The sequence below is a fragment of the Mus musculus genome, chromosome 7 (genome assembly GCF_000001635.26).
Source record: "Mus musculus strain C57BL/6J chromosome 7, GRCm38.p6 C57BL/6J".
Lineage (NCBI taxonomy): Eukaryota > Metazoa > Chordata > Mammalia > Rodentia > Muridae > Mus > Mus musculus.
In genome coordinates this window covers 112,255,049-112,280,585 of record NC_000073.6, presented here as the reverse complement: position 1 = coordinate 112,280,585, position 25,537 = coordinate 112,255,049, and the positions used below count along the sequence as shown (strand labels likewise).

At 47.8% G+C, this 25,537-nt stretch overlaps 1 protein-coding gene across 5 annotated transcripts in view; it reads right to left on the bottom strand.

Moving 5' to 3' along the window:
* Mical2 (microtubule associated monooxygenase, calponin and LIM domain containing 2) overlaps positions 1-25,537 on the bottom strand; it is a 129,370-nt gene that overhangs the window by 74,609 nt on the left and 29,224 nt on the right. For all 5 annotated transcript variants that reach the window (XR_001785575.2, XM_006507954.2, XM_030242685.1 and 2 more), the window contains exon 3: positions 9,017-9,356. Coding sequence is in view for 4 of the 5 variants with exons in the window: in XM_006507954.2 (XP_006508017.1) it covers positions 9,017-9,280 (264 nt within the window). In the remaining variant the exon portion in view is untranslated. The remainder of the gene's footprint in view (positions 1-9,016; positions 9,357-25,537) is intronic.

The window sequence follows — 25,537 nt, the reverse complement described above, 5'->3', positions numbered from 1 at the left end:
GGACCAACGGTGCACATTCTTGATCTGGCAGGAGTGGATAGTTGGGGGGTCAGGGCAGCCTCAGAGTCTACTCTCACTGCTGCTGTAGGGAAGGGGAACTGGCTGTCCATGAAGGCCTTCCCTAGTAACCAACTGGCTGAGGTGACCTTTGTGCTATAAAGGGCCATCTATCAGTAGCACACAGGTGGTGTGGCTGAGATGTTCCCTGAGAAGTGACAAACCTGCAAAGGACACAGAGTATGTACTAGGGAGAAGAAAGGGGACAGAGACCAGAAACTACATGTGATGGTTACAGTACAATCCTAAACAAAACATTTATACTTCTCCATCTAAGGCTCAAGGAACATTGCAGAGGTGGGTGGGGGGCAGGAAATACGTAAGATGATAGGGTTAGCTGTGAAGTAATATTCTCCAGACACAAACAGAATTATCACTAATCACAATAACTAAGGCTACCTACACTCAGACCATATAAGACACCCTGCAAGAATAAGTCAAAGCAGTGGGAGGCTCACAGGGTCCCACTCTTTACTGCTGAGCTACTGGCTAATAATTCTGAGAGACCTGGGAGAGGAAATCACTGCCTTTAGTTGTAGTCCCACTTCTGAACCTACCTGACTACAGGAGATAGCTTCAAACTCACACTCAAACAGACTGTACTGAAACCCATGGCTGACAAAACAAATATACAAATATGAAGATTATCAAGAGATTTTTGTGGGGGTTAGGGAGGAAGGACTAAGAGGTGGGCAGCTGAGAGTAGTAAAGCATGCTTTGTGCACATGCGGGAAATTGTATAAAATAAATTCAATTAACAATCAGTAAAGTAGATAAAAAACAAAAAACAGAAGGGGTAGTAAACCTCCCAGTACTTTCTCTCCTTGGATTAAATAAACAGTTGTCCTCTAGAGAGAGTCCTTAGAATAATGTCTTTCCTCTACAGAATTCCAGGGATGGGCCTGAGGGAATAGGTTCCACCACCCGTGTGTGTGTGTGTGTGTGTGTGTGTGTGTGTGTGTGTGTGTGCGTGTGTGTGACATTTAAAGTTATTTCAACAACCTAGAGATTACTTAGAGGTTAAGAACATTTGCTGTTTTCCCAGAGGACTCAAGTTCAGTTTCCAGCATCCACATGGCAGATCACAAACACCTGTAACTCCAGTTCCATGGGACTCCTCCACATAAAATAAAGTGTCTCCGTCATCCCACCATTTCCTTGCACTGCTCGTTTGGCTCACATCATAGCTCTTGCAGGCAGCACTGGCCTAGAGGCTGTCTACTGATCCTTTAGTGGCCACCTCTGCCCTGAATTCCTGCTTTAAAAACATGAGCCTTTTCTTTTGGTCCCCATGGCTGTTTGTGGCTGCGTACAGTAACTCAGAGCTGAACACAATCCTCGCTGACTCAGCAACGGAGAACAACTTAAAGGCTGAGCCTGATGGACTTCCGTGTAGCTTGCCCCACAGAATTCCTTGCAATGGAAAATAACCATCCCCAAGGCCGGCCTTCCTTCCTTCCTTCCTTCCTTCCTTCCTTCCTTCCTTCCTTCCAAACTTTTATTGATTCTTTGTGAATTTCATATCACACACCCCAATCCCACTCATCTCCCCATGCCTCCATATCCACCCTCTGCCCTTGTAATGACCCCCCCCCACACACACACACACAAAGCAAACAAACAAAAACGCTCATTGAGGAAGCTATGCTGTGTCACAGTGTGTCACACAGTATACATGATTGCTCAAACAGCTTTTCTTGCAGATGTCCATTATAATGAGTCATTGGTCTGGTTCGAAGCTTCTGGCTTCTTCTATACTGTCAATACTGGATCTTCAATGGGACTTCTCTCCGATAAACAACTACTACAACGACTACAAAAAGAGTCTCAAAAAGCAGGACAAACAGAAGCCAGGCAGCTCTTTCTATGTGGGTAGCTTTCAACCTTCTGTCAGTTCTTGCCTCCTGCCCTACCCAGACATCCGTTTATTTGGATAATCTGGCCAGAGACTCCCTAGGGCTTTCTACAACCCTGGGTGGGCCAGAGACTGCAACAAGTTTGTTTTTCTCCAAGAAAAAGGAAGGCTGCTCTCCAGCCTTGCAGACCTATCTATTGGCTGATTTCCCACACCCCTTGGGAGCTCCATAGGTCTCAGATGATAGCCAAGTCCCAGAAGGGGCTGCAATCACTATCCCTGCCCCACACAGGAGAGATGCTCAGAGGCAAATGTGGACAGGTGCTGCAATAAACAAGCAGGAGGATTAGCTGGGATGGCTTCTGAAAAGTCCCCATACAGCCTCAGGAACACCACGGCTCACGTGGGATGGCTTCGGGAGAAAATGACTTACCAACGGCAACATGCTTTTCGTTCTTTTTTGAGGCAGGGCTTCACTATGTAGCCCTGGTTGGCCCAGAACTCTCTATGTACATTAGTTGACTTTGAACCTCTCCCTCCCCAGTACCGGGATTAAAGGCATATGTCAGCATGCCTCACTTAAGGGATGTTAAGAATGGAGCCCAGGGCTTCATGCATGCTAGGCAAGCACTCTACCAACCGAGCTACATCCTCAGCTCAGTTAACTTTTTCTTTTTCTTTTCTTTTAAAAGTATATTTTAATGCAGTAATTATTCAGTATATGTGGGTTCTAGTAAACCTCCATTGTTTTCCCCACAGATACCAAAATCTGTGATGTTCAAGTCTCTTGAATAAAATGATGTATAGAGTTCACCTATAACCTGTGCAGGTCTTCTTCATGCATTTTAAGCTAATTCTAAATCATTTATAACAATACTAAATAAAATGCAAAACGTTATGTCAATGGTTATTTTAATGTGTCATTTAGGGACAGACAAGGAGAAAAAAATCTATCAGGACAAACTTAGTTTTAAGTACTTTTGATTCCTGGTTGGCTGACTCCATAGAAACAAAATTTAGGAATACATAGGGCTGACTGTGTCTCCACAAAATAAACCACGAGTGGGCCCAGATTCCTGGCTTTGTATGAAGCTAGTGCAGAGAGAGAGGGTTTTCCTCTCAGTAAAATGTCAGGAAGTGACCATGGGCAGGCCTCACATGCTCTCTCCAGCTAGGTAAGGGGTAGCAGTTAGCACAACAAGCTTTATCTCCAGGCTGCTTCAGTAGCAGGCTCAGTGGGCTTCTATCTCCAGGCTGCTCCAGTAGCAGGCTCAGTGGGCTTCTATCTCCAGGCTGCTCCAGTAGCAGACTCAGTGGGCTTCTATCTCCAGGCTGCTCCAGTAGCAGACTCAGTGGGCTTCTATCTCCAAGCTGCTCCAGTAGCAGGCTCAGTGGGCTTCTATCTCCAGGCTGCTCCAGTAGCAGGCTCAGTGGGCTTCTATCTCCAGGCTGCTCCAGTAGCAGGCTCAGTGGGCTTCTATCTCCAAGCTGCTCCAGTAGCAGGCTCAGTGGTCTCTGGCCAGGTGAGTGGGCATGGCCAGAATTTGCCTCAACTAGTCCTTGCCCAGAGTTCAGCATTTCACAGCCCTGAGCCAGAACCACCTCTGCCTTACCAGCTGCCCGTACCTGTCCATATTAGGCAAGGAGGCTCTTGACCTGCTAGAGCCTCCCAGCCTGACTTCAGACAACTGGAATGTCTGATAGGCTTATCCAAGCAAGAGATAGCAGCTGGGTGCTCCCAATTTTACCCTTTCTGCTCCTAGCTTCCTCCCCCACTCTCAGCGGCAGGCCTCTCCGGTGGCTTTACTAAGGCAGTGCAGGGGCTACACGGCAAGCTAGGTCATGGGTGAGAACTAGAGCTCGGGCTCTACATGGGGAGGTGGCACTGAGGCAGCCATGGGCAAGGGTCACATGGGGGAGGACGTAGTGCGGTGCGCCAACCCAGCTCAACGTTCCCCAAATGCACACATATCCCTCTTAAGTTTCCACCATGTCAGCTGTCCCCAATCTCTGATAGGGACAGGAGTTCACATGAGTCACTTTCTGCAAGTGTGTTTTTATGCAAGGTGGTCAATACCTGCTGGCCTGCAATGATAACTTGTTTTTACAGAGCAAGCCCAGGAAGGTGATAGAAGGAGTCCAGTCCAGGAAGGATGAGGTGAGGGTCCTCTGCCCATAGTCCTCTAGGGCCTATCTTTGAGTTCAGGACCCTTTCCTTGTAGCTTGGCCCCAAAAGCAGAAGGTCCTTTCCCCGACCTCTTCCTCCCATTCATCTGTATGTCCATCCATCCATCCATCCATCCATCCATCCATCTTACTTTCTCAGCCTCCTCCTGTACCTTTCCTCCTTTCTTTTCCACTGCACAACTAATGTCTCTTTCTAGATCATCTTTCTTCTGTCCTCAGCTCTACAAGACAGACTCCTACATCATTTGCCCTCTTTCATGAAGCATTTCCAGACTACCCCAGCCCCCAGCCAGTCCTTTGTTTTCCTATATTCCTGCATACTGTGGTGCACACCCCTCTCACAGCACTTGTGTTCTTAATGATTGAGATGGCTTGGTGTTTGCTGATCATTAACTAGGCAGCAGGCAACACTCAAGGACTCCACGGGAAGTCTGTATTTAACCCTATCAGTTCCTCTATGAAGTAGATAGATACACGACTGATCCTATTTGACAGATTAAAGTAGAGACAGCAAAGCAGCCTACAGAACTGTGGAGAGATTTATAGGTACCTAGATAAGCCTTTGGTGCATAGTAATAACTCAATAACACTCATCTTGTGAATTATTAAATATGTAGGTGAATAAGGAAGTAATTGCACTCCTATCTCCACTATAAAAAGCTCAGGTGAGAACATTTTTAATGACAAAATCTCATATAGTCCAGGCTCACCCTGAATTCCTGGTCCTCCTGCCTCCACCTCCCTAGTACTAGGATTACAGGCATGGGAATCCATACATAACTTGAGAATGGCTTCTTTTTTATAGAATTTAACTGTATTGTTATTATTGTGTGTAGGGGGATGCATGCCATGAATGTGTGTGGAGGTCAGAAGATATCTTTGCGGAAGCTTCTTCCACTTTCAAGTGGGTTTCAGGGCTTGAACTCAGGTCGCCAGGGTTGCATGACAAGAGCCGCTATTCACTGACCCATCTCAGCATCTCTCCTGCAGTGTTTTTCCCTTTGTCAGTGTCTTGTGCAGCTCAAGCAGGCTGCAAACACTGAGTAGAAGGTAGATTCATACCTTCTTAACCCTCTTTACTGTTGGATGCCTAGCTACAAACACCTGCTGCTGGGGCAAACCAAGAGAGCCCAACCCCTAGCCTGCTACTCACTGGCTCGCCAAGACAGCTGTGGCTCCCAGCTGCCCACACTCAGCCCCTGCATATCACCTGCCAGCTGAAGAGAACACGATTCTCTTAAGTTGCTCCTAGCATTACATAAGTGCATGTATTTGGTGGTGTGACAACTCCATACCAAATTAAATACTGCAAGCTCATCTGGGCCTAGGATATGCGACCTACCCACCTGGATGTCACATCTGAGCCAGGTGTGGCCCTAGTCCCAAGGTGGTATCAATCTCAATCGAGTTCATATGGTTTGATCTTTGGCTCACCTCATTCTTATCCAGAGCCACACCCAGGGAAGGAATTATGGAGTGCCTAATGAAACCCTCATAAATATTAATAGGTCATAAACAACTATCTCAGGTTAAATTATGCAACACACGCTGTGTCAGTGCTCTGGGGACCTGCTAGGTCATTCTTCACTGCAGCTCTTCTCCTCCTAGTAGATCCTGCCCACCCCCACTCCCCCCTTGCCACTGCTATAGTACATGCAGGCCTGTGTGCCTAGAGATTTGGAAGCAACCACAGTGTTTAGCACCTGGAGTTGGGAGGGCTGAAAAGCCCAGACTAACTCCAGATGGTATTGGATTATGTTCCTCTCAATACAGAGAAGGGGTCCAGACAAATTGCATTTGTTCCCACTCATGCCTGCGGCTAACTGGGAGCTTTAATTAAGCCCAGCATTCAACACACCTGCAGTATCTGGAATAGCATTTATGATCAACCACATGTTTGCTAAGGCCTAGTATTCTTTCTCTGGATGATGCTGAGCATAAACTATTATGTCAAAGAAAACAAACACTCTGTGTGAACAAGTCAGTGTCTGTCATGTAGGAGGGCAGGTGGGACCCATCTCTTGCGGTTTGGCTTGACTCATGAGAAGAACAGCAGCATGGCCTCTTAGAGCTGAGCACCCAGCACCCATGCATGAGTCTGGTCTGGGAGGGCCTAAGCAGAAATAAAGTAAGCAGTAAAGTGTGTTTGTCTGCACTCCCACAGCCCTGGGAAACCGCTCCACCTTCATGTCAACCATGTGAAACTTGGAAGGGCCATCAATTATAGTAACCAGCTTTCCTGGATTGGATCATTATAAAACTAGAGGTGGGCCAGTCAAAAACTCACTATTGAACCTCAGGAGAAAGCTGTACCCTTTGGATCACAGACCTGAGGAGATGGGACTCAGACATCTCAAGAGGAGAGAAACCTGCCCACAGTTTAGGGGAATGGAGCAAAATATCCAACGTGGACAGAAGGGGAGAGGATGGAAAAGATACATGGTGGACCATTCTGTCTCTGTGACCGAATGCTTTCCCTACTGGCTTGACTGGTTGGGGCTGGGTCTCTGAGCTCACAGAGTCTTAGTCTAGATGGCCAGAGCATTCTCAGACCCCTCCACTCCTCAGCACAGGCAGTTTTTGTAAGACGGGCTCTCGCAAATCCGAAAGCCTCCGTTTCTCCTCACATCCCAGACATAACGACTCATCGAGCTCAAAGCTGTTCCTAAGTAGCACCGCTGACTAAAGACATCCTGTTTCCATTGTATCTCCAGTACCCACAGTGATCTGACAGCCACAAGGTGTGAGGACTCTGCTACTTCAGGCCACTAGAGCTTACTTATAAAACAGGACTGGTCCAACAAGCCAGGCCACTCTCTGGCTGATGATTTTTCACAGCACATCCTCAGAGCCAGCCATGGTGGTACGTGCCAGTAAGCTTAGCAATCAGGATACGGATTCGGAAGATCAGCTGTTCCAAGCCAGACATAGTGGGTTTGGCCAGGCTGGGCTACATGAGACCCTGTCTCAAAACAAAAGAAAAAGATGCCAGGCTGGCTGGCTCCCTCAGCAGGCTCACCTTTGGATCAGCCACCCAGGCAGTGCCACTTCCTAAAAACAGTCCTGCTAGACAAAGGTAATCCTAGCACTGAAGCAAGGGGATTGCCACAACTTCAAAGCAGCCTGGGATAACGGTTCTAAAAAAATCCTCCGGGAGAGAGTGTGTCAAACAGTGACCACACAACTTCTATGGTACCCTCCTTATGGTTTTCTTGGGGGTAAAGGGGCCATACACAGGGTCCCTTTAAAAAAGAAAGCCATCATATACAATGACTGAAAAAGGTAACTCTGACGCTCCCTTGGCTCAACTCCTAGGAAGCCATGAACCAGGAAATTAAAACTCTGAAGGGAGGCATTGGTGGGAGTGGTACCCAGGGCATCTGTCTTCTCCCCTTTTGTTTGCTACCCTGGTACCCTCTGCTTGAGGCTAGAGCAGGGCAAGTTATTGAACCAGCATGGGGTCAGGGGAAGGGGGCAGCACCTCTTCTCAGAGCTGAAGTACACATGGTTTTAGTACAGTTAGGACCCTTTCTGTCTTCTGCACACTGGTGCACTGGGCTCAGGAGCTTGGCAGCTGCTTCCCCGGGGCAATGGAAAGCAGCCGTATCCCACGGTGGCCTCAGCCACTCCCCATCACCAAAACAAAAACATAACAGGCTCCATTGCCATGGAGAGTTCAATCCTCTTGTCCTGGGATTGGCACAGAATAGAATTCCATGGGCTCTGCTGAACTACTTCCCCAGAGGTCTAAATGCGGTGCATTCAACGTTAACCTAAACACACAGCCTGGACCTGGACCAGCAATAGTTCTCCAGGGCCAGCAATGAATATCAGCTTTAGCAGCCTGTCAGGTGCTGGCATGTCAGCAGTGTCAGAGGTGTGATGTTCTGGGCCCTACGTTCACAGATATTATCAACCATAGACCACAGGGGACACAACCAGTATATGGAGAATTAGCTACAGGTGTACTCCTGAGCAGGGATGTGGATCCTGGGGAGAGGCAAAGAGATATTAAGAAATGACCAGAGAACTATCTCACAGACCTAACTCTCCCTACCAGGGAGTCAGCTGGGGAGATGGTTTGGTGAATACAAACCATTTTGCTGTATGGAGAGAGGATCTGAGCTCCAACTCCCAGGATCCAGATACAATCTAGGCATGGAGACAGACACCTGCAAGCCCAGCATTGAGGTGATCCTCAATGAGACAGGTGGATCCCAGGAGATTACTGGCTACCCAGTCTAGCTGTGATGGCTAGCTCTAGATGCAGGGGAAGATTCCGCCTTAAAAGAACAATGTGGAGAGCAGCAGCAGAAGATGCCTGAACTTGACCCCTGGCCTCTTCATCTGCACACACAGGCAAGTGCACCCAACCCTTCCCACTCCCCACACAACAAAAACGGACAGGAGTCTTTCCAAAATGTCTGCTCTGGGTAGAGAACCACTTAAATGACACTGCTTACATAACGAGGTGCCAGAGCGGTGGAGTCATACAGAGCCAGCCAGCATGCCTTCTAGAAGTATGAACCCAGGTAAAACAATTGCTCTCTCCATCCAGACATCTTAAAGCTGTCCAAAGACCGACTGTAGGTGTTCAGTGGGCTCACAGACAAAAGGTGCCTTGTACACAGAAGTTGCTCAATAAACAGCCAGGGGCCCACAGGTGGCAAGCAGGGTTGTAGAAATGGGAAATGTAGCAGGGTGACATTTGCTTCACTCCCTCCATATTGCTTTGGTTCCCTCCCTTGGGGATGGTACAAAGGTGTAGCTGTGGCCATAGCAACAGGATTGGCTTCAAGGCAGTCCTTCCAGACAGAGGGAACCTCCCCTGAGAACCACAATAGGACAGTCACACAGGACAAGAACAATAGCTCCCTGTCCCATGAGGGTAAGGAGCATCCACAGGGTCCCCTTTACCTTAGTGTTCGAGCAGGCTTTTCCTCGCTTGTACTCCTTGTGGGAGCCGCGCTTATCCAGTTTGTGCCACAGGGCTTTGGCCTTCCAGGTGTTCACCTTGGACTTGAGCTGGGAGTAGAAGTTCCTATGGTCCAGCGGATCTAGGTCCAGGAGGCAGGTGAGGATGTTGAAGGCCTGGAGGGTCCCTTTGCATGTGGTAGCTTGCACAAAGTTCTCGAAGACCTGGCTGGCCTGCGCCTGCTTCTCATCTTCATTCTCTCCCATGGTTCGGGAGCTGTGTGGAGCAGTGGTGTGGAGGGGTCAGCGGGAGTCAGCATAAAGGGCTGGATAAGTATCACACCTGCAAAGGAAGCCATCGATAGGTGAGCCTTATAGCCTTTAAAGGGCTAAAGGGCAGAACTCCATCCCTCATGTTCACCATTCCACGTGGACCATATTTGGAGATGGTCCAAAGTACCTTCTAGCCTGGCATGCAGCCTTGCTGGCAACCTCTCTCCCCAACCCCCACTCCCTTTCTTGGCTGGAGAACTGCAGATTGCACAAAGCTATATAAATATACTCCGGAGAATGTCAACAGGAGCTAGGCAATCATGCTACAAGTCAGATGGCTCTGGAAACAATGAGTAAGAAAGGGAAAAGGCCAGAAAGGATTTATGGCCCTGTGGTAAACCTACCTACCATTCTTGGTGCTGCGAATTGATTAACATGAATTCTACCTAGCTATGATATGTCAGTGCAGTGGTTTAAAAACAACAACAACAACAATCCCATGGTCCATCTTCCTCCAGGCTCCACGCTCCTCTTTACTGATTACTATGGGATAAGACTTTCCACTGCACAGGTGGCAAAAGACAACCACTCTAAACCTGTTTCTGGAATCTGCCAGGAGCACACCATCTACCTCAATCAGACAACCAGAAGACGGACTTGGACGGCCTTCTCTCCAGCAAAAGGAACCCATTCTGCGCAAGACCAAGCAGGGAGCTGTCTAAACAAGGGCCTGGGTTGATGTAAGGGAGACACTCAATGGGGTGTTCATTCACATTACTGAAATAGCTTGCTTGGGTTTGGGGCATCTCTCTCTCTCTCTCTCTCTCTCTCTCTCTGTGTGTGTGTGTGTGTGTGTGTGTGTGTGTATGCCATTCTAACCTTAAGCATTTCTTAGGAAAATCATTTCAACTTCAAAGGGATGAAAATGAAGAAAAGCCATTTCCCCAAAGCAAAGCTAGCTTTTTCCCCCCTCAGAATGAACAGAGAGCACAAGAAGGTCAGCGTGAGGGGTTTGGGCTGGCCCAGCTGTTGGGGCTCTGAGGAGCCTGGCAATGGGAGACTGGACAATGCCCAGAGTAAAAGGCCCCCAGGCAGCTCCTTACTCCCCAGATGGAGGGCACATCTGGATCGGAGGTTGGTTTCAAAATACCCAAAGCAGTCAGGAGGCTGTGTATCTTTCCTCCTAATCTCTGGTTCATCCGTAACAGTTTATGGTGCTTTGGCTAGTGTCAGCATTACCCTGGGTGCTGGGAACAGAGATGGTTGGTACAGAGATAGACCCCATCTGGGAAAGAGGACAGAACAGTGGACAAAAGAGCACTTGTAGCATTTGGACAAAGAGTGTGTGGGTGCTCGGAGAAGCAGGTGTCCCATTGGGCCTGAAGAAGTCCCCAGGAGATGCCAAAATATTATAAGAAAGAGGAGGGTTCCAGTGCAGATGGGGGAGTGGGCATTGTGGGCCATGGAGACACCGTTCAGAGACATGAGTCTGGAAAGAGGGGGTACAGTTACAGGAACAGCAAAGTCAAAGCATTGGCAGCACAAGCATTCAGCAAAAATAGGTTAGGGGTTCTGAGACACATCATGGAGTGTCCCCTCCAGGCCAAGGCTCATGTGGGAGCCTGTCCTCCCCTACTGCTCCCCTGAGAGTGTCCACTGTGCCTGGCACCATGCTCACATGGAGATTAACGCCCATGCCTGTGCAAGGTCTTGCCAGTTTGCATGTGTTGACCAGGCCTATCCTTTACCTGATTTCTTTCATCTATGCCACCCAAGAAGACACAGAGACAGAGAGGGCTGGCAACACTGGCACCCCGCATGGTTTAGCAGAGTTATGAATTCCTTCCCGTGTGCTCCCTCAGCTCTTCTGAGATCCCCGGCGCTTGCTCGGCCCCTCTGGCATCAACACTGTGGCCTCCCAGGTCTCATCTTTCTCTGCATGTCACACTTGCCACCCAGAAAGCACCAACACAAAGCAGGACTCATCTTTGTCTCTGAGTGCATGCACATTCCCAGACTAGCTATCTTTGGAACCAGAGCCGTGTGCTATTGACTGAGGAGGCGGGGACGGGAGCTGGAAGACAAGCAATGCTCCCAGGATTCTAATGCAACCCCGAAATCTCTCCTGAGGATGAGGTGGGGTCACCTTGGAGCTACGGGAGCAAGGGTACAAAGCTCCCTGACTGCCACATGACCTCACACAAGCCACTCAGGCCCAGGAAGTCCTGGGCACGTGTGTTAAGGTATGTAATGTATGTAATGCCTACTGCATCCAAACCCACTTTTCACTCTCAGCTTCTTGTCTAAAATCTAAAATTGCATACCGCTGGCAAGTATCAAGCCAGATCTGTCTCCCAGGCGCCAATTTACAAACTGGAAGAACTCGTCTCCTCTCTCCTGAAACCACTTAAATCTTGTACTTCAGTATAGAACAAGCAAAGGCGGTGCTGAGGGTCTGGGGGTGTGAGAGCTTCCAGAACCGGCTCTTATCTAGGGGGTGATAAGAAACGGGGAGGTAAGAGCCCATGGGGGAGTTAAGTTTGGCCCTGGACACAAATCCTACTGTACCAGCTTGAACATGCCTTCCCAGATCTAAACAGCCTTCACTTCTTAGAAGACTGCATTGCCAAGCCATACCAGCTCAAAATGTCATTGTCATATGGTGGGTAGGCATCAGACCATTTATTTAGTCAGGGAAACCAGGACTTGCTAACTGTGTGATATGAGACAAGTCATCTTCGTTGGTCACCTCAGTTTTCTCATCTGTAAGATGGAGACAATGCTTCCCACAACACAGAGTTATAAGAGAGAAGAGCAATCAGGTTTGGCATTGTACTTCGTAGTGTTCACTGGCTTTGTAATTAGCACTAGTCTTTCAATGGCTCGAACATCAACTCAAAAGAAGTATAAGTCATGACTTAGACTGGCTCCCCAAAGACTCTGCCTAGCACGCCCAGATGCTGGGTTTGAGCCCCAGAACTGACCAAACAAAACCAAAACAACAACAACAATGAAACCCAAAAATCCCAAACCCTGCTAGACTATTTTCCTATGTCAAGAACTTGCATATACCTTCAAACTACAGGACAAAGCACATCTCAGCAATATCAACTCTTGGGAGGCAGAAGTAGGTCACATGTGTTAGTCCAGCCTGGGCTACATAGGAAAACCCTGTCTTAGACAAAATCTCTAGAGTATCAGTTCAGAAATTTTAGGTCTGAGCTCGATTCTTAGCCATATAGTCCCGAGCAAATCACTGAACTTGTGAGTTTTAATTTCCCCATATGCCAAGGGGGAATCTCACCCGGGGAGTTTTGATAGCAAACTGATAACAGAGTACATACAGGCAGTGTTGGCCAGGGAGGGACGCAGAGTCTGAGGTTTAAGCTTCCATTTATTAGAGATTTGGGGGGTCATGACCTTTGGAGAATACTCTTCCCAGCTCCAAAGGACAAAGGTTCAAACCTGTGAAAGCAGAGCTGAGCGGAGCTGACTGAGCGTGGTGGCCCGAGCCTGTAATCCCAGAGCTTTCCTGGTAAAAGCAGGGCGATTAGGCAGGAGTTCAAGATAACCCTCAGCTACCGAGTGAGTTCCAGGTCAGCCTGGGCTCCATGAGACCGCAGGGTCTCAAAAACAAGAGGAATACATCAATCAGAAGCTCCTGGGTAGCTGGTTCTTGGTCGTCTGCCTTTTTAACCACCACCCAGATGTTGGTGGGACGTTAATAGAAATAGAACCGACTAGCTAGAAGTATGCAGGGTTTTGCATTTTCTGGGAAGAAACAAGATGTGATGTGTCGTTTCCAAGAATAGCCTGAAGTAGTTTGGGCTTTGTTGACTGAGTCCCTTATTTGTGGTTTTCCAGCTTTCTTGCCTATGTGACTTTATGAGTCACAAAGACATTTCTTCCCTGCTTCTGACCATCAAAAATGATCACTCAGAGCCCTGGATTGCAGGTAACAGTATAGTGACAGACTCAGTAACAGCATCTCGGAGATAAGGTCAAGGTTGCACAGAGACCCTGAGCACCCTCTCGATATAGGTGATGGGGAGTCCTGAGCCCAGGTTGACCTGTGTTTTATTATTTAGAACTTTACTCCCTATGTGTTCTCTGGGCCTCACCACCTAACTCACTGTCAGTATAACAGTATGACAGTGTCTTGGGGAAAAAGATGGAGTGCCTGAAAATGTATGGAGGCCTGGGGAGGGACGTGGGTAGCCACGTCCAGGAGAGATACTCAACCCTCTACTGTACCCTCGGGCCCCACAAACAAGATCTGTTTCAAGGTCACTGCAACCTAAGAACAAAACCCTCGTGTCATTTTCATGCCAACCTTCCCTCCCCATCTCTCAGTTCTGCTGCAGCAAGGAGTCTGGAGGGTGGGGCTGTCTCAGCAATGACAAGGGTGTAATCCTGTACTCAGTGTGGACAGGAAAAGACCACAAACCCATTGACCTCGTATACTGTAGAAAATCAGTCACAGCTACCTGAATCTCTAAGCTGAAGCAAAAGCCAGCCAGGGAAACACTTCCCTCTGGGCTAGGTGTCTGTGGAGCCCAGCAAGGATAGAAAGCCTAGTCTGAAGCTCGCCTGAAACCTTAACTTCCCGTCAGGCCCTCCATCTCTCAGGGTACCATGATGCCAACATGAACCAGGAGCAGCTCCAAGCGAGACCTGTTAGCACAGGCCTGTAAGTCTAGCTACTCAAGAAGCTAATGCAGGAGGGTGGCAGTTTTGAAGTCCATCTGGGCTACAGAGTTAGTTCCTGGCCAGCTTGGGCAGTTTAGTAAGACCCTGTCTCCAGGTGAAAAGAGGACTGGGGAGCTAGCTCAATGAAAGAATTTGCTAGCACGCGTGAGGTCCTGGGTTAGACTCCAGTTCGGGGGGGTGGGGGTGGGGGTGGGGAAGGAACTGAGATAGAAAGGAAGGGGCCATCCATGCTCTGTGCTGTGTCCACCAGGCACTCCCCGACTCAGTCACTTCCACAGGAGGATGTGCTTGCCTGCTAGGCCTCCCACCTGCACCCTGGCCTCAGAGATCTCAGCTGGCCCCAGAGAGAGGCACTGTCTAGCCCAAACTCTCTTTGTTCCCTGATCTCCACTGAGAGCTCACTCACAGGCGGCAGAAGCCCTTACTACTAACCCTGCCAGGAAACTCTCTAAGAAGGGATCATGGGAAAGACACCCAGGGATGTGCTATGACATTAACAACCAGACCCCCAGCTGCAATGGGGCTGGGGTAACCTGTCACCCCTTGCCCTAGGTGAGCACTGGAGGACACTCCAGTCCACTGATGGAGGGCCTGTCCTTCCCTTCCCACTCCTGCCCCATGATCTCTGCCACTTACTTGTTTTGGGTCCTCCAGCCCCCTTTTCCCTCTTCAGTGGTGGCTGTGGTCAGGTTTGAAGTAGCCTCACACTTTACCACTCCCTGGCCTCCACCCACTAGTCTCTTGAGCTACACACGATGCCAGGCACCAGGATGACCCATGGAGTCGTCCCCGGTCCACACTCTCCAGGGTCTTGCTACCTATGCCCTGTATCAGGAGATAACTACACACCAGGAGGTGGCAAGACAAGGGGACAACAACTAGCCAGAATTGTCTGAGGTCACTGTCTGCCAGATACCTTCACCTGGGAGTCCTGGCAACAAACCTGTATGTTGTACATATTCTCTCTCTCTCTCTCTCTCTCTCTCTCTCCCTCTCCCTCTCCCTCTCCCTCTCCCTCTCCCTCTCCCTCTCCCTCTCTCTCTCTCTCTCTCTCTCTCTCTCTCTCACACACACACACACAAAATGAACTCCTTTCAAATGTGTCCATGTCTGTATAATGTAACTATAACTTTGCCATTTGTGGTAGCTATTTAACATGTGTTTGTGTATCTGTGGGAGTGTGTGTATCTATAGGTATTCATGTGTGTGTATGTGTGTGTGTGTGTATGGTACATGTTTATATTCAGTTATTTTTTTCCACAAAAAAATTCTGACAACATCTCCCATCTTCAGCCAGTACTGCTAAACCTCTTTTTAGGGTCTCCTAAGAAAATCCCCAAGTGAGGAGGACTAAGCTTCAGTCATTGCTTGCCTCTTGGCCTCATCCCTGACAGGAGCTTAATGTTACCCAGACCCCTCCCATCCATATCCTCAGTCAACTGCCTGTGATTGACAGGGAGAAAGGAGGTTCCAGGATAAGTAGCCCCAACAGAGCCACATGGGCAGATACAGAGCCAGCTGTGAGGGGAGCCCAGCCCCGTTCATAGCATCACCCGCACTCTCAGCTGCCATCGATGGGTGCCATGTAACAGAAATAGCATATGTACTTGCTCATGTCTTTCCAACCAGCGCCTAATTACACTGGTTAAATTGTGTAGCTCATGATGTTCTTGGGCATGGCTTCCTGAGTTACAGCATCCTGAACAAGGAAGGATTAGTGAGTCTATCTAGTTCCCAAATTTTCTATGTAACCCATACACAGTTTAAGTAACTCCCTCCTGTTGACATGCCCCAAATCCAGGAATATCTTTCCCCTGCTTGTATTATTTACCATGAGGGGTGGCCTCCTGCACCTTGCTTTCTCCAGTTATAGTCATTGCTGGATATTTTATCAGGTCTCAGCCATCAGTGCCCACCAGAAAAGAAAGCACAGTCCTGCACGAAGCCCTGCTCTTGTGAAAGAACTGGTGAAGCTCAGATCCCAGCAAGCTAAGTTCCCTCCCAGCATGACTACTTCCTGAACCACAGAGCCCCTAAGGCCAGTGTGGCAGGGCCCCTTCCAAAGAGTCACATCTTCAGCCAGGCATGACTATACTCCAAAGGCTAAGGAGGAGGTTGCCACAAGGTCAAAGCCAGCCTCAGCTACATAGGGAGTTCTAGACAAGACAGAGCTATATAAGGAGGTACTTTCTCAAATAATCTAAAAACTAACAATAATATCAACAACCGTAAAAACTCAAAGGGTCATTCCTTCTATGGCAGCATGGAATGGAAGTGAGGGTGCAGTTCACATCTGATGTGATTGCTCCCAATGGAAACCTATATACTTGATCAGCCAAATAACAGACATCCCATAAAACACAGAGTCCACTTATGCTAGCAACACTTGGCATGCTGTTCTGCAGGTCTGTGGACTGCATACACCTGGGAAAACTGTGAACTCAACCACCTATTTTCCCAAAGGCTTGCTTGCTTGTCTCAAGGTAGATAATGAGAGGCACCACAGCAAGTAAGTTCAGAGACAGAAGGAGAATGGGGCTGGGCATGGCAGAGCATGCCTTTAATCCCAGAAGTTGGGAGGCTGGCAACGGAGAATCGTGCTTAGAGACAAGGCTAGGCTATTAACAAGGTCCTCAAGAAAACCTAAAAAGCAGCCACAAAGGAAGTTATGTCTGTCCCATGTAGACAATAGAGCCATCTCTCCACAGAACATCTGGTGTGTGCTTACAGCATCTACTGTGGTAATCTGTGTTCTTAGATAGACAGTAGGTGTCACCTGTGGCAGGCAAGTTCAGAGATAGAAAGTAGAATGGAGTCGAGTGTGGTGGGGCATGCCTTGCCTGTAATCCATAATCCTAGCACTCAAGAGGCTGACTGAGGCAGGAGGATCATGCTTCAAGGTCTGCCTAGACTACAAATCAAGACCCTCTCTCAAAAATACCAAACTAAAACAGAATGCAGATTTCCAGGGTCTGAGGGAGAAAAGAGGGGAAGCTCTTAACAAGACACAGCAATTTGCTGTAGGCCAATGAGCATGCTCTGTGAATGGGTGGTGGCCATAGCTGAGCCACAATGTAAATGCCCTATGTACCACTAAAGTATACACGTAAACACAGTTAAAATGGTAACTTTGATGTTATGCATATTTCACCACAGAAACAACAATCAAATCCATACAAAACAAAGCCACAAAGACCACCACCCAAGAGTGGAGGTGCCCATGCCAGGGTATAGAATGGGGAATGGCATTTATAGTGGAGTCCATTGTTTTAAACCATAGCAACAAAATAAACCATTGCACTAATGAAGGAAATACACTAGTTTTATTTGGTGAGTTGCTGTGGTTTTAACCTTTTTTTTTCTAAGGTTTCTCTTGCTCTTCCCTTCACATCTCACCTGAGCCCAAAAAGCTTCTGGAAGCTCAGCTCTACCAAACGCCCATTGTTATTCTTTGTCCTTCCACGGGATCTCATGCTAACATACTCCCTCCCATTTGGCATTTCTGAAATTTTCAATACTCCAGGGAAAATGGGGCTCAAGAGCCTTTGCATTAGTTGCCAAAGTCACCACACATCTCCCCAGTCCAATCTCCTAGTCACTGTGGTTCCTGTATAGTACCATCGGGGTCTGCTCCTCTACACAGGAAACATTCATGCACACATAAGTAGAACCCTGAAAGCCACTGAGATGCAGCTGGACCAACCCAGAACTGTACACAGTTTTTAGTGTGTGCAAAACACTAGCTGTGTTATCGCAGCTCTGTCCCTTGATCAAGGTTCAGCATCTTTTTCATTGACTAGCAACCACTTTAGAGATGCTACCTCTGCATCCTCTTGATTCACTAGGATCCAATTGTCACACAAAGAAGGTCCTTGTTCATACAACAGTGTGGGCTCCACCACATGCCAGACTTTGCCACTCTTGGGCGGGCAGAAGCCCTGAGCCCACCTTCAAGCTGTAAATCTTGTCCTCTTAGCCTCCTCTCCTCCCGACACCTCTCACCCCAGGGTCTTCCCCAGATAGGTTGGGACCCTCCCAGAGTGTTCCACAGTACCCGTACCCATCTTGATTACGGTCGGTTACCACACCGACATACTTTATTGCCTGCTTCCAGCACCCAGCACAAGGCCCTCCCTTCACTGTCCATGGCACTGGAGTGAAAGGGTGAGTGTCCACTCTCCGAGAAGATTGTCGGCATTTAATGAGCATCAGTGTAGTCACAGGCGATGGGCGAGCAGCTTCAATGCGTATTGAAGTAGCTAATTATTGTAGCAAACGATGGCATTGTTAGATACTCAAGCCCATTTTTCAAAGGACTGAAAGTCAGCAGCTTACCATAGGTCACAGGGCCTGAGTCGGCAAGCTTTCACAGGGGCCCCATAGCCAAGTTCAAAAGCATGTTCTTAGGCACCATTCCCATAATGCTCCTACACAAAGCACATAGAGCCACAGGCACACAGAATACCCTGCCCACCAAGTCAAAGACAGGCTTTCCTGTAGACCTAGGAGGCATGATGCTCTGTGATGCCTCCACACACTCGTTCTTCATCAGCTCTGATATGCCAGGATCTGGGGTAAAGAGATCTCCATGAAGAATCAAGAGGAGAGTGACTAACACATCCATAAACATTCAGTTGAGAGGTGGCAGTTTAGTGGTGGTAGGCATGGCAGAGATAAGCTAGCTGACCTGCAGCCTGGTGGCTTCTTCCTCCTGGGCTGCTCCTTACAGCGGTAAGAATGGTGATGACCAGGTATACCCTTAAGGAACATGAACAGGAGGGACTTACAACACTTTAGGACTGATGCATAAGTGTCCCCATTTTATCCCAAGATCCTGCTTGCTCTTCCTTCTCTCCTAGAGCTCCATGGCCCTGGGAAATACATGGTAAGGTAGTTTAAAGCCACAGAGAGAAAGAAGCCAGCTCCTTTTGGATGCCCACTTAGGGAAAAAAAAAAACTCTTTATCACCAGAATATGTCTTTACATGTATAAAACTATTTACATGTAAATAGTCTTTACATGTATAAAAGCAAACAAACAAACAAACAAGCAAATAAACTAAACTTGTAATTTTGAAGCCATTGAGCATGGGGATTTGTCTGTCAGGCAGAAAAGAATACCTTAATAAATGCAATAGGTATCAGCGGGCATGCTAAATTTGGCCTGTGTCATGAGCGAGCATTCCCTCCAACAAGAATGCTGCTCGTGTGGGAACCTACGCCCCTCCTATGCCACTATGTGTTGGCATGCTTTGAATCTGAAATGTTCCCACTGGCTTGTGGCTTGAGTGCTTGTTCCTTGAGTGTGCTATTTTAGGGTTCTGTAGCACACTGGAGAACTGGGGGCCTGGTTGATAGAAGGAAGTCACTAAGGGTGAGTCTTTGAAGGCTGTTCCCAGACTCTGATCCTGCTCTTTCTGCTTCCTGGTCCCCTATGACGTCAGCATCATTGCCACAGGTTCTCATCACCTCAGACTAAGTCTTTGGTCCCCACTTGTCTCTCCACTTAAACCCTTTTGAAGGGGCTGGAGAGATGGCCAGCAGTTAATAGCACCGAATACTCTTCCAGAAGACCTGAGTTCAATTCCCAGCACCCACACGGCAGCTTGCAACTGTCTTTAACCCCAAGATCTGACCCCTTCACAGAGACATACATGTGTGAAAGCAGGCAAACACAAAACAAAACAAAACCCACCAGTGCATATATGAATAAAAACAAATTATTTTTTAAAAAAACTTTTGAGATCATAAGACAAAAATGAATCTCTCCTCTCTTGAATTGTTTTTGCTAGGTACTTTTTGTCACAGAGGTATTAAAATAGCTAATTTGCCTCTGAACCACAATTATAATCCACATGGTAAAATATCCCTAAAGAGCACAATAGTGACACTCCTCTCGGCAGTAACAACAGCTCTCTAACGGGACATAAGGCCAGCTCAATCTGAGGGAAACTATGCTTGATACTAGAAATCTAGCCGACTGTCTGGAGCTAGTGAGAACATGACTCTTAGGAGGGCCCTACCACCACCACTTCACTTAATCAACATAATTTCTAGCTACATTCTACAACTTATCCTTCTAGCCACAGATAAGTACAGCCCTTGCTCCTCACCAAAGAAGCCTCTCTTTGCAGCAGACAGAAACCATCACAGAAACCCACAACGGGTCCAAATGCAGAGATCAACTGATTATGGCTGCCTAGGCATGATGTATAGATCTACAACACAACTCTTACACCCGAGGTTCAGGGAGCACCATGGAAAACAGGGCAGAGGGAACGATTATAAGAGCCAGAGGGCCAAGAAGTTGGCTATGAGACTCTGTCTCTTAGAAATGACTGGGAAGCTACAGTCACAAAACCACAACAACACGATTGCCTAAACAAGACCTGAGCAGTGACAGCACCAATAGACATGCCACTACGGAATGAGGAAATGTCACAGGATCTCACCTGGACACATAAGACAACAGGCAGCTAGTGACTGCGAAGAGAGGAGGAATTAGTATTCTCTAGGGATGAGCCCCTAACTCCTTCCCTAATAACCAGGGGCCAGTCCTGAAATCATAGGCACACAAGCAATAGTTGTATTTCTATATTTATGCATATTTGAATGCACAATAATGATCAAGAAAAAGAGGCCATCAATTTGAGAGGGAGGAGGGGCATGAGAGGGGCTAGTGGGAGGAGGCATGAGAATAGTTGGCAAGAGAAAATAAAATATGTGATTTTTATATATTATATAAATATATTATAAATACATTTAATATTAAAATTGCTATTACACATATAAATATTAAATATAGTATAGGTATAAATATATACTTAAAAATTATGTAATTAAAATATTTTAAAAAGAAAATAGCTAATATGTAGGTCAACTTTCAATAACAATCTATTCTGCCAATTTTATATCTAACCTTATATCAGGACGTGATGCCTGTTTGAACCCCAGTAATAAGCCTTCCTATTCTCTCTTAAAAACCCGTGTCCTTTACCCATTTGAAAATGGTGTACGGCAGGGTGCTGAGACAGGCAGCCTCATTCATTCCTTTGGTTTCTCCCAACTACTGAACCCTACAACCCCATGTGACAGATCAAAAGAAATGTGGGTCTCTGAGTCACTCAACTCTCCCTTGAGCAAGTCACAAACAACACTGAATTCCTGTGAAAACTGAGACTTCTTGCAGTGTCTGGCTTCCCTGCCATGCCTGGTACATGTCAATATAGACACCAGGCTTGAGAGTGGCTCTCCCCTCCAGAGACCCAGCATTTTTGTCAAGGGCATGGGACCAGCCTTCTGCGGCTGGTGGATACTTTCTATTCAGCTTCTGCCTGCCCCACTGCAAAGTTACCTCCCAGGTGAATCTTTCATTTGGCTGAAGCTGCGCCTTGGGAATAAGAATCCCCAGCCGCTGTTTGGAGGTGTGTGAAGATGCTGGAGAAGAGGGTCAGGTACCCACACCTGTTTACAGAGTGTGCAGTACCACGTTTAGCAGTCTCAAGGTGACCACAGAGTCAGGCTCCCTCTGCCCATTCACTGATGCTTGGCATCTAATGGTCTAGCCTACCAAGATCTCAGCATTTAGAAGAACATGACTCCTCACTGAACTTCCCACCTCCTCCAAAGATTCATTGAATGTGTTTTGGGTTGACTTCTGATTTGTGAATTTATCATTATTAAGACACTCCTCCAACTATGCCCAAACTCAATCACTGTTAGATCTAGCCTTCCCTGGAGAGACCAAATTATATCCTTCCCTTTTCATTTCACAGCCACTGTTCCCTTTCAAGGTCACTTCCTCATGTCCCCTGTACCCCTCCTCCACACATTCTGGCTTCTGCTCGCACTCCAAGCACCAGGCCCCCTGTCACCACCCACTCTCTACTTCTAAGGCCACTTATCCTGCCTTATCTTGCTGGTCTGTGTGTGATTTCCATCTTTGGTAAAGTCCTCTCTCTCAACTGCCTTTAAAAGAGAAAGTTCTGACCCTTGCCCTCCAGGACCTCAACTCTCCTCTGCCACCAATGGCTGCATCCTGGTGACTCACTAGTGAGAACTGTGTCTCCCGCTTGCCCTATAGAAACCTCTAGTGTGGTCTGTTTGCCTCAAGTTCACCTGCACCTGTCTCCCTTCTACACCAGACCCTGGTGCCACACTCTTTGATTTAACGGTCTCAGCTCTTCTTCCCTCATCCTGCAGATCTGGCCAGCTGAGTCCTGTCCTTACACAGGGCTCACGTTTCCATCCACTCACCCAGCAGAACCCTCCAAGTCACCTCATCAATACCTTTTCTATGTCTAGATTCACCTTCCACCAAGCTCCCAGCCCAGATCTCAAACTGTTGCTGGAGCGATCTATCAGAAATGCATAAGACTTAGCCCTGTTACTCTGTTGCATATTGTGACCCATGATGCTTTGCTGCCTTAGGAGTTTCAACTGTAAAGATGAACAGGGTGAACACCAAGGAAGCCCGCCAGCTTGGTCCAGCTCCTGCCTGTCTCTGTGGTTTCAGCCCTCATCAGTACCCAGCCCCTGTTCCCTAACATAAGGAATCCTCAGGTCCTACTGGTGCAGCCCCCTCTGTCTGTAGTTCTCACCTCCACTCTTGGTCACTGGGTAAATCCAAGTTGTTACAGCTTCCGTGAGAAATTCCTCCAAAGGCTTGTGTTTGAACACCGAGCCTCCTATGAGTGGGAGGTTATGGAACCTTTAGGAATTGGATCTAGCTGGAGAAAGTGAGACATATTGGAATGGAAAGAACTTCAGGCTTATAGCCTGGCTCTACTTCCTCCTCCATCCCCGTTCTCTGGTCCACTGATATGAATAAGCAGCTGCTATAAGTTTCCATAGCCACAGAGATACCCAACACCATGCCCCCCACTGCCTCTATGATAGACTGCATTCTCTTGAACCATGAGCCAACTTGAACCTCTCTTCCTTTAATTAGCTCCTTATCAGGCCATAAGGAGCATTTGGTCATAGCAATGAGAAAAGCAACTCAGAGGCAATGGAGCATCATGGATTACAGTATGAACTCTGGAGTCAGGCAGGCTGGTCGCAAATCCTAAGTCGCCATTTACTAGGTGTCTGAGCCAGGATGAGTTGCCTAATCTCTTTGAACCTCAGTTTTCTCATCCATAAAATGGGGATAATAATAGCCCTGCCTTGCTGGGCACCTTGAGGATAAAGCAAAAAGATGCCTGGCCAGGTGGTATTCTTAGCAGCACTGTTCTTTGAAGACTACATTGCCCTCCTCTTCCACCTTCCCCACACCGTGCCCTGTGGAGTTTCACATGGATGTTTCCCACACACAATTGCATTGATCTACTGAGGCCAGAGGTTGCCTGTTTCAGTGCCTGGCATTTGCGCCTCTGGCAGTACTAGATGCTTGATAAAAACTAAGAGGAAATCAAATCAGAAGTTTCCCATGACTTTCAGAGTATATGACGGCTTACAGTATGACTGTTTGGAAAGGAGCTGGGGGTCACCACACCCTTGGTGCCCCCCATTCTCTCCAATACCACCCCATTCTGTAGCACCTTCTTATGAGGCTTGGTTCCTGAAGTCCCTCGTCTCACTCTGCCGCAGCCCAGTCAGTGTTCCCATCAGGCCTCTGCTTGCTCCTCTTTTCCTGCCCCACAGTGCTCATGGCTGCTTATGGATCTACGAGGCACCTTGTCCTGAGGAAGCCACAGAGTTAAGAGCTACGGCGAAGATGGCCACCATGACGCATGGCCACGGAGCTTTGGGACAAAGGGCCTGGCTCCCAGTGGCTCTGAAGAGAGGGCTGGAACGTTCAGAGGCAAAGGTTTCCTGATCTGCCCCCCTCCCCTTTTTCCCTCTGGATTCTGTGCCAGAGTCACCAAGGCTGGGTAATGGCACAGCAGATTCCCCATGGAATGACCCAAAAGTAGCATCTGAGGCCACTCCCAAACAGAATCTCAGAGGCTGAGGGTCCCGGAGGTGAAATGCTTTTAACTCTCTAGGGAACTCTGCTGACCAGCTAGGGTTGAAGGCCAGCAGCTACACTGAGTTCCACCCATCTACTTTACTGAGAACCTGGACAGTACTAGAACCATGGTAGGCTACCAGGTGAACAGGACACACATCCTACTCTCTCTTCTGAAGGCCCAGATGGGCAGGGAAGTATCACACAGACCAGAGAGCAAGCTGTTGGATCTTCCTTTACTCCAGAAACCGTTGCACCTCTGTACGTTCATCATCTTGCCTGGGTAACTGATGTGGAAACACCTTTAGGGAAAGGTAGATGCCCTCAGTGTCTTTTCTCTTCCCAGAGTGACCACTTCGCTTCTGAGTGCCCTGTCGGTACTAAACCAATGTTTAGAACTCAAATGACCAAGCTCCATGTGCTGTTCTTTCTTTGTTTTGTTTCCTAATTCACCCACTGATGAGTGGTCCCATCTTTTATCTTTGAAATCTCAGTTTCAGGGTCACTATTGCCCCCGTCAGTAGCTGATGTGTTCATTGAATGAATAGATATTTCCCAGTAAAATCAGGATGGATGGTACTATATCTGTCTCTAAATTTCTTAAATTTGGGTTGCACACTCTCCATTTCAGCGTGATTTTCTGATGTGTGAGTCCATGGCTTTGCTGCTGACACCATCGTTGGTGTAACTAGTGATATAAATAGCACCTTCCTGGATCGTATGCTGAGGCCAGGGGGAAGGGGCAGTACCTGTCTGTTCCTTCCATTAAATGTCTGCCCAGGTGGCCATGCAGCTGGCCACACATTCCCTCTCATCCTTCAGTGGGGCCCATGCACAGCATCCAGCCTTTATAGCAGATGGGGCCATCTGCAGAGTCAGAAGGGACTCTTGAGTGGCTTAAAGCTTACTAGCATGTCAGTCAGTGTATTAGGAGGGCAAGATCTAGGGTATCAGTGTGAAATCCTCCATGCAAGCCAATGGACAGAGCCAGCACCCCATAGGGAGGTTCCTGTGACATGCGCCCAGCAGTAGGGCATCTCATCCTGTGGGCTGAACAAGCAGAACAGCCGTCAGAACAGACTCTAACCTGCTTTTGCTGTGGCTATGCAAATGCTATTGACGTTTGTCTTAAGCCCTAAAAACAGGTCTGGCATATTATGGCTCAAATGTTAACTGCTTCCCTGCACTGCCCTGCACTGCCCTGCCCTGCTCTGCCCTGCCCTGCCCAGCCCTGCCCTGCTACTTCCTAGGAAACAGCTTTTCATACAACTTTCTTTCCTCCAAAGCCCAATGTGTTTCTTCTGAAGTATATGCTGGATCCTAGATAGCAGGTGGGCAACTTGGTCTAGACCTGTTCACTGCCTTTATGTTCCTGTTGGAAGGAAGAGAACTTTGCTTGGTGCTCATCCACCCATTCATTCAATCATTCGTTTATTCACCTAACCATACATTTATCCATACATTTAACCATACATTTATCAATGAATGAATTCATTCATTCATTCACTCATTTATTCATTCATCTTTCTAACCATACATTCATCCTTAAGACCCAATCATTCATTCATCCACCCATCTAACCATCCATTT